Below are 9,033 nucleotides of genomic sequence, written 5' to 3' on the forward strand. Positions count from 1 at the left end.
AACCGGCCGAATACTTGAAGAACGGAGAAACGCATTGCAGCAGGATATTGTTGAAGCTTTGGTGTGCATCAAGGATTGGGACCGTTCCGACCAACGCTTACACGATACAATCTCACCGGCAAACTAAGAATGGATCGACAAATTTAATAGATTAACTTTTAATTTTCAAGATGATCCTTCTGCTTCATCTTGATAATTTCTTTGTAAATATTTATTTACTTTGTAATTTCTAATTTGTATAGTGTTTATTGTAATTTGTAATCTTGTATAGACTTTGTAAGTTCATCAAATTTATAATTCGTCCCACAATGATTGCACTCTTTTTTTCTTACCAAGTTTTTATCCCAATTGGGTTTGTCTTGGTAAGGTTTTTAATGAGGCAATCATGAATTACAAATTTAAAAATCAATGAAGAAGTAATTTTTTTTATATAGTTCGTTTGTGTCGTGTGTTCATTTCATATTTTAAATTGTAATATACACAATTACACATTGTAATTATACAAATACTTATTTCAACAACATAAAAATATAATATAAAAAATAAAAAAAATTTCGGGCAGCCGGTCGGGCATCGGGCAGCCCGACCGGGCACGGGTAGGCTTCCTCTGCCCGAAGCCCGTCCATGGGAATTTTCGGGTCGGGTCGGGCAGCCCGAATTTTCGGGCAGATCGGGTTCGGTCATCGGGCAAAAATTTGGACTTTTCGGTGGTCACGAGCGGCCCGTCCAAAGTTTCAGCACTAGTCTAGATCAATATCCAATATCAGTGTACCATACTAGCTTAGTATTTTCTCACACTTCTAGCATAGTAGTATAATGTAAAAATTGAGCACAACTAACTACTGTACCAAACCCATGATCAATTCAAAAGCGATTTCCTTCCTATAATAAGCTTTTAAAAAATTGAATTCCTTCTTATAATAAGCTTGCTTTAATTTTTAAATATTGCAATATCAAAAATAGTTCTTTCATTCAATAACAAAATAAATTCTTGTAATGACAACTATGAGCTACATTTTTAAAAGTGAAAGTTATCTTCCTCTTTCCATTTGACCAATCCAAATAATCAACTCTCCTCTCAATAAGCTTTTACATATACACCTCATATAAGAATCAAATAACCAAAATTAAACATGTATTAATTTCTAGTTGCATCGCATAATTTCTACCCAGTCTATACAAAAACAATCAAGCTTGTTTTAATGATTTATATAAATTCGATATATATATTCTCGAATGTCACAAAACTTTACATACATATTTTACAAACTAAGAATGTTTTAAACCTGTCGAGATCATGACCCATATCACGGATTGACTATCCTCGCTTGCTAGATGCACCAGTCGTTGCAATAGTACAATACAACCATGATTTTGAGACATCATTACTCACTTAAATCCAATTTGTGTGATCTATACATCGTTGAAAGCTCTCTCAAAAAGCTTTTTAAGGTTTTCCTATTGATAAACATAAATGAAAGTAATTAATAATATCAAAGTTCTGTTATTAATCATCTTTGTCCAAAACTTTCAAAATTCTCGATATTACGGGCTCTTTTAACTTTGCAACAAAGGGGTCTTCCCATCAAGTGAGTATCTTTTAACTTTGCAACAAAGGGGTCTTCCCATCGGGTGAGCCTTCCATGTTCTCGGGCCCACAATACATGACATGTCCTTCTTGTGCTTTTCCCCATATAACAGTATAAAACTCAAGTAGTAGTATAGTTGCTCCAACGACACTATAACGAAGAATGAATTAAAAAATAAAAAGGACAAATGAGTTGTCTAAACTGAACTAAAGGAAACTGGCAATGCAAGGAGACAATAGTACTTATTTGGGAGGTTATGTTATTTACCTCCCAAGAAAGAGAGCATCACCAAGGAAAATGACACCAAAGGCAGCTGCAATGGCAATAGAAAATGGCTTGAAGATTGCTATATAGAGAGGCCCCTTCAAGTGTACTCCCCATGTGTGGACCAATGTATTGAAGGATGGTCCAAACACTCCCTGACTAGTTCAGTACATAATACATTGTTTATTTTATATAGACACTTTTTGGTGGAAATATTTTATATATATACACTTACTGATAAGACAATAGTGACCAATTCTATATCAGGTCTCAGTGTCCAAGCGCTCCATTTTGTTTCTGCCAGAAAGCATATTGGTAAGGAAATTCTTGTCTTGCACAGGAAGTATATGAGTGACACAGTTTGCTCATTTGGGTAAATATTCATTATCTGTGTCTGTCAGGTTCACACAAAAAAAAAAAAAAAAAATACACAATTGATCATCTGAATATTCTAATTTGTTTCGGATTTGGATGAAATTCTTTTTTTTTTTTTTTTTTTTTGTGAGTTTTACTTACCTGAAGAATGTACCAGAAGGAGTTCAGAAGATTTTCGGAAACTAGTAAAAGGCCTCCTAAGATCCAATTTGTATTTGATGTTCCCAAAGAATGTTGAAAGGAAAGGGACTGTGATTGAGAAGGAGATGAAGGTGCAGAGAATACAATTATAGGGCCCTTGTAGAGAACTGCGATCAATGCACCTGATACTGAAAGTATAGTGCCTGTGATTTTACTTTGAATTGTTTTGCTTCTAATGTCCATATTATTCATCCTTTTTTTTAGCCAAAAAAAAAAGGATCAAAAGAATTGAATGGATGAGAAGAAAACAAAGTAGTGACCACAAAAGAATGTGAATATATAATATCCCAAGAAAAAGCTACATAACACAACCGTTTTTTTTTTTTTTTTTTTTCCCTTTTAGGAACATATAATTACAAAGTAATTAAGATATTGCCGGGGCGTAATATTAAAGAAACATAAGATGAGGTGCACAAGGAGAAAAGAAAACCTGAAAATGAGGGCAAAAATGAAAGTAAAAGCAGGTGTAAGGTTGCTCATGGCTGAAGCAAGAGTTGGTGAGGTGTATTCTATACCTTTATATCGACACGCATTGTTTGAAATCCTGCCATACAAAACATAAATCTTAATTTGTCCATGAGAAAATATAGGACTCTCTTTACTTTCTTGTCCTTTTTTTTGCTCTAAAATCAAAATCATCTATACCCAATAAGCGCAACAAGGACAATTTTGAAGAAGACAATTATTGCACGCATTTCTTACGAACACTCGATTATTGCGTGCATCTCTTACGAACACTCGGGCCCACCATGTTAAGTAAGACAAGATTAGTTAAATTCTTAAGACATGTTCATAATGAAACATAATCAGCTCATGCATATTTTGATAAATGTTTTTAAGTTATGTTTGTGAGTATGAAATTCCTACTTGCTGAACGAAAGATCATCTAATTATGTTCATGTTGTCGGTAAGGAACCTATCGGCAACGTATTATGGGTAGTGGTAAGTGGTGGACGAATGGTGGAAACAGGAATAGATTCGTTTACAAATAGTCTTCCGCAGTAAGTTTAAAATAAGTTATGTATGTACGATTCACTAATTTTCAAGTATTTATGTACGTATGTACGCTATAGATGAACAAGGTTGTAATTATACAACCTTAGTCTATAAAATTTTAAGATTTAATATGTTGTCACAGCTCGTGCAACAAATATATGAAATTTCAATTAAGAAAATTATAACGACTAAATTTAGAAAGGTTTTAAAAAGTATTTGAAATATGAATGTATAATGATATTTAATTTAGAACAGTTTTAGAAGGTTTTAATTGAAGTTACGAAACTTTTTATGAAATTATGACTATTATGTTTTACGAAATTATTATTTCATTTTTGAAAGCTATTATTTATTATATAAAAAAAGGAAAAAAAATCTGTAAATCTAGTGTTTTATGTTAAGTTCAAAAATTATGTAGTTAAGTAACGGCGACGTAATTACAAAAATAGTTCAAATTGATAAATCAATAAACTTGCTGCTTCTTTGAATGCGTCTTGGATGGCATGCATAGTCATAATAGATAGTAAATGATATTCAGATGTAACTTCTTCAAGCATATCCTCTCCATAGTGTGTCTTTTTTGCAAGCAAATTGGTCAATTAGTTTCATTTTTGAGAAACTTAACTATTGGAGAGCTTGAAAATTTCATTAAAAAAAAAATAGTAAAGTAAACACGAGAGAAAAACGCAACATAAACTAGTGCGCATTTTAAGCAACCAAGAACAAATTCACATCTTTTCAACTTCTAAACAGCATTAGTTGTCCAATCTCATTGTGGCGTTCACATAATTCAGAATATTGTCGCCAGTGCCAGTTTACATAACTTATGTTCTACCCTTCCAAGTTTCCTAAAATTGGTCTTAAATCAATCATAAATCTATGAAGATTAACCTACTTTGAGGGTACACGGCTCCCTGTATTCTTATATTCTTTTCTTTTTCCAACAAAATGTATAAATTCTTTAAGGAAAACTAATGAGTGAGTTTTACTCTCTCATTTAGTATCGTTTTACACTTAATATCTAGTTGGTTTTCGAGGTTTTTGTTAGTTTTTATGTGTGTTTTCGTTCTTTGTTTGAAGGTTAGGTGAAAGTCTATGATTTGGAATGTTTTGAATAACTTTTGGTGGAAAAAGACAACAAACATAGTGCTTAGGCGCCAATTTGTACCGTTTTGGCGCTCAGTTTTACAGAACCAAGACATTTGGGCAGCGTTTTGGCGCCCAGGATTTTTCGTAGCCAGCGCCGCAGCGCTAGGAGCTCAGCGCCGCGGTGCTACAACGCGAGAAAAGACGCGTTTTGAAGGCCAATCGTGAGAAAACTTACCCGTTTTGACCCTAATGCTTGAAAACATATAAATACATGATTCTAGGGCAATTAGAAGGGCTTTTGGACTGAGAGTGACGGTTGACCTTTGAGAGGAGATTCAAGAAGAGAAAGGAGAATTGAGTACGGAGAAGAACGGCAAGAATCTGGAGACGAAGACGCTTCAATTCAACTCCAAACTAGTTCTTTTCTTTCATTTCCAATGATTAAGACTTTGTTTAGGAATTTATTTTGTTTAGAGAAGAACTAATTTCTTTTTCTAGGGCTACGATGTAGCCGGATTATGAATGTTCAAATTCTCAATCTTCTTTTTAAGTAATTGATGTTTAATCCATATATGCTGAGTATTTCAATTTATTCTTAATGCTTGTGATTGTTTGGCCAACTATTACATGATTTTGTATTTGATTTGAGACTGAGAGGTGATAATTAAATAAGCTCTTAATTGAAATACCATGAGTTGTTCATAGGATAGAGATATCTATGATGCTTGTGCAGTGCTTTTAAATTTCTTGCACTTAATATTTTTAACAGGTTTAGAAGTCTGACAGAGATGTAGATTTTGCTTGTTGGATTAATATTATTGTTACTTGAGAAAGAATAATAATTGCTTTAGAGAAATTACTGTCAGTATAGGATTGAATGTTAATTTTCTTGAATTATGAGAATTTGAACATGATTAATTTTGGTGAAATCGGACCCTAAAGTCTTAATCTATTGAATTTTCTTCCATTGCTTAGCATTGTTTAATTTATTTAATTGTTTTAGTTTTGCTTTACTTAATTTTATAAACTCTCTTTTCAAGTATTCAAATAAAATTAGTGTTAATATAATTTTGGTAATTAGTAAATAACAATTCTCGTGGGACGATATTCTTATTCACTATTATATTACTTGATTGCGATAGCATATACTTGGGTTACGATTTTTCACAACAAAAACTCAGCTTGAGCGACATAGCACATAGGACCCTTTTTCTTCTTTTACTACTTATTTGGATGAAATATTTGATGCATTTGTTAATTGTTTGAACGAGGTTTAAAATCCAATTTACCAAACTAGCACTACATGGAAGTTTCAAGTCAGAGCTGGTTTCCACTATATTTGAACTATTTGCAATAAATAGAAAAAAAATTTAATCACATACTTAGGGCCCGTTTAGTTCGCTGATTTGAGTTTTTAATTTGAGTTGATATGTGATTTTATGTGAGAGCTTTTTACTGTAATAAAAAAGTTAGATGTGACTGTTTCTGAGAGTTTTTTACTGTAACAAAACTCGAATCAATGAAATGAACAGGGTCTTAATATTCATCCTTTTGTGGAAAAAAAGAAATCAGCACGCTATTCATCTGCTTGTGCTAGTCTCTTCTACTATGTAGCTCTGCAACAAAGGGGTCTTCCTAGCAGGTGAGTCTCCCAAGTTATCAGGCCCATCTTGTGCTTTTCCCCATATTACAGAATAAATCCCAACTACAATTATAGTTGCTCCAACGACACTAGGAAAAAAAATGAACAAATGAGTTTTCTTTAAAAGAAATAAACAAGCAAATTGAAAATACTTCATCTTTGGTGATCTTGAAGATGACTTAACAAGAAGTTACATACCTCGCAAGACAGAGAGCATCACCAAGGAAAATGACACCGAACACAGCCGCGATAGCAATAAAAAACGGCTTGAAGATTGAGGTATAGAGAGGCCCTTTCAAGTGCCTCCCCCATGTACAAAGTAACGTTGTAAAGGATGGACCAAAGAATCCCTGAAAGTAAAAGAGAAGTATCTAATCAGTTAAATGTTTATACTTACATCTTCTCATGTTATACATACATTGTTATATATATATATTTTCTTACGGATGTTATAACGGTGATCCACATTTCAGGCTTTAGTCTCCAAGCGCTCAATTTTGTTTCAGCCATAAAGCATATTGGTACGGCAATGATCGTCTTGCATATGAAGTATACGAGTGTCACAGTTTGCTCATCTGGGTACATTTTTATCACTTTTGTCTGCCAATTGTTTAAAAAAAATTGAAATGTTACAAATAAAATAGCATGAAGTTCTCAACAATTTGCCCCAAGAGGAATTTTTTATTTTTATTTTATAACCTGAAAAATGTACCAAATTGCGTCTAGAATGGTTCGGGAGACTAGTAAAAGGCCTCCTATGATCCAATTTGTTTGCGATTTTCCCAGCGGATACTGAATTGAAGGGAAATGATGTTGGGGAAGGAGATGAAGATGCTGAGGACGGAATTGTGAGGCCCTTGTAGAGAACCGCTATCAGTGGACCTGATACCGAAAGCATGGCGCCAATGATTTTGATACGAGTTATTGAGCCTCTCAAGTTCATATCTTCCATCCTTTTAGGGACATAAAAGAATCTTATTATAGAGAATTAAACAGAAGAGTGACTGAAAAGGCCTCCCCAAGAGCAAAGTTGTCGCAAACTTGCAGAATCATGATAACGAAGGAGAATTCTGTGGTACGGTATGAGAGAACATCTTACGAGTAGGAAACAGTTCTGAACTGTCGAATTAAGAATGACAACTTAACGAAGCTTAATAAAGAGATGAAGGTACATAACTGCTCCAACTAATAGGTCGGATTCTCCAATCAAGTAACAGAAAAAAACAAATGAGGAGAAAGGAGAGAAACCTGAATATGATGGCCAATACGTAAATGAAAGCCGGTGTAAGGTTGTTGATGGCTGAGGCAAGAATTGGTCAACTGTATTCTATTCCTTTGTATTCACAGGCAGTATATGAAACCCTGCATTATGAAACATAAAGTCCTTTAAACACAAGAAAAATAGGATTCTCTTTTCTTGCTTGTCCATTTTTTCGTTTAATGATCAGAATAATCAGAATTCTCATATATTTGATATGCTAATGTATTGCCATACCCAATCACTGCAAGGAGGACAATCCTGTAAAGAAAAGACATCTTGAAAGAAGGAAGTTCCATTTTGCAGTTCTCAAATATTATGCAAATGTTTGTAAGATAATCTTTAATATGAGGGGGAAATTCAATTTAAAAAAATGAATAAAACTATTAATAATTACCTTGGAAAGATAAGGGAAGAAGGACAAGAACAAGAGTGCCAATAACACAAGTGTAGCCTATGAAAACAAAATAGTTCAACCATTTCAAAGTGGCTGCTTTGTATATGGTATTTACTTCCACTGTGGCAAACTCTGCTCTCTCAGTTCCTATACAAGATTAAGGGGTCGTTCATTTGCATTTTTGAGTTAGGGTGACTTGAGTGATGATCTTGAGTTGAGTTTAAATTATAACTGAGTTAAAGTTGTAACTTGAGTTTGTGTTGGATGAGCACATTTGAGTTATGATTTGAATTGAGAATCTTTTTGAGTTTGTGTTTGAGTGGGTCAAAACTTAAATTTATATTTAGATAGTATTTTAATAAAAATTCAATAGTGATGAAAAATTTTAATAGGATATATGAGTGGGGTTTTATTCGTCTTTTCGTTGTGAATGTATAGAAAAAAATTGTAATGACTGAGAAAATTCCAGACCTTAAATAATACAATTCATGTATTTTTAAGCCAAGGATTTTCTTAGAAAATATTATGTTATATTGTGAATGGAGGATTTATGGAATTAATATATGTATTCCTAAATTCTATAGCAAATTTCATGTTAAGTTCATGTTTCGATCAAGTAAATTCGATCGATAAATTCTCACCGTATTTTAAGGCGGAATAATTTTCAGTACAAGTATAGTTTGAGAATCTTAATTTCAAGAATCTCTAAGCACGGCACGATGTTAGCGGCGTATAAAAAAAAAACGCACTAGCATTTTAAAAGAAGAAAAAAATCCTTAATTGCTAGACAGTTAGGTTAAAGTCGCAAGATAAATACCTATAGTAGATGGGTACAATATGAGCTCGGGAGTTGACACTGTCAGAAACGTCATTCTCGGGATAGAATACAGAAAATTAAAATTTAGAATTTGTTCAGTCTAAAATTAATTTCAAGACTTGAAACAGTTTGAAATATTACGCGAGTAAGAATATAAAACAATATTGAATTATTCAGAAATTAATATTGGACTGTAAGTAGTAGATTAACTTACGTGTAAGTAGTAGCTTACGTGAGCTAAACTAATTACCTCTAATCAGTATAAATTTAATCTGTTTAGAGGAAATAATTGAGGATAAGATCAGGCACGTAATCTTGCCTTAATCAGATACTTTATATAGTGAAATTTTTAGGGTTTTTGCACTTTCTTTCTCTTATTCTCGCTCATTCTCTCTCTCCTCTCAC

At 33.2% G+C, this 9,033-nt stretch overlaps 2 protein-coding genes across 2 annotated transcripts; both read right to left on the reverse strand.

Annotated features, from left to right (window-relative positions):
• Positions 1 to 1,600: 1,600 nt before the first annotated feature.
• On the reverse strand, positions 1,601 to 3,100 carry LOC21391767 (WAT1-related protein At5g40240). Its single transcript, XM_010113438.2, has 6 exons — positions 3,075 to 3,100; positions 2,860 to 2,973; positions 2,370 to 2,622; positions 2,089 to 2,247; positions 1,857 to 2,008; positions 1,601 to 1,739 (listed from the first exon to the last, which is right to left on the reverse strand). Exons 2-6 carry the CDS (start codon positions 2,907 to 2,909, stop codon positions 1,601 to 1,603), a joined length of 753 nt encoding a protein of 250 aa, XP_010111740.2. The 5' UTR covers positions 2,910 to 2,973; positions 3,075 to 3,100.
• A 2,994-nt stretch (positions 3,101 to 6,094) lies between these two features.
• Positions 6,095 to 7,108, reverse strand: LOC21391768 (WAT1-related protein At5g40240). The gene is made up of 4 exons (XM_024175641.1): positions 6,869 to 7,108; positions 6,601 to 6,756; positions 6,355 to 6,506; positions 6,095 to 6,245 (listed from the first exon to the last, which is right to left on the reverse strand). The coding sequence occupies exons 1-4, from the start codon at positions 7,106 to 7,108 to the stop codon at positions 6,095 to 6,097; spliced, it is 699 nt and encodes a 232-aa protein (XP_024031409.1).
• Between the last annotated feature and the right edge of the window lie 1,925 nt (positions 7,109 to 9,033).

Source organism: Morus notabilis, unplaced genomic scaffold (assembly GCF_000414095.1).
Source record: "Morus notabilis unplaced genomic scaffold, ASM41409v2 Scaffold1008, whole genome shotgun sequence".
Classification (NCBI taxonomy): Eukaryota; Viridiplantae; Streptophyta; class Magnoliopsida; order Rosales; family Moraceae; genus Morus; species Morus notabilis.

What these genes read in the sequence shown, in the direction of transcription:
- LOC21391767 (XM_010113438.2), bottom strand. Translation starts at nt 2,909, where the DNA reads ATGAGCAACCTTACACCTGCTTTTACTTTCATTTTTGCCCTCATTTTC. An exon ending in CCTTCTGGTACATTCTTCAG is followed by an intron (nt 2,248 to 2,369) that starts GTAAGTAAAACT and finishes TGAACCTGACAG; the next exon opens with ACACAGATAATGAATATTTA. An exon ending in TGGTCACTATTGTCTTATCA is followed by an intron (nt 2,009 to 2,088) that starts GTAAGTGTATAT and finishes TGAACTAGTCAG; the next exon opens with GGAGTGTTTGGACCATCCTT.
- LOC21391768 (XM_024175641.1), bottom strand. Translation starts at nt 7,108, where the DNA reads ATGGAAGATATGAACTTGAGAGGCTCAATAACTCGTATCAAAATCATT. An exon ending in ACCATTCTAGACGCAATTTG is followed by an intron (nt 6,757 to 6,868) that starts GTACATTTTTCA and finishes AACAATTGGCAG; the next exon opens with ACAAAAGTGATAAAAATGTA. An exon ending in GGATCACCGTTATAACATCC is followed by an intron (nt 6,507 to 6,600) that starts GTAAGAAAATAT and finishes TTTTACTTTCAG; the next exon opens with GGATTCTTTGGTCCATCCTT.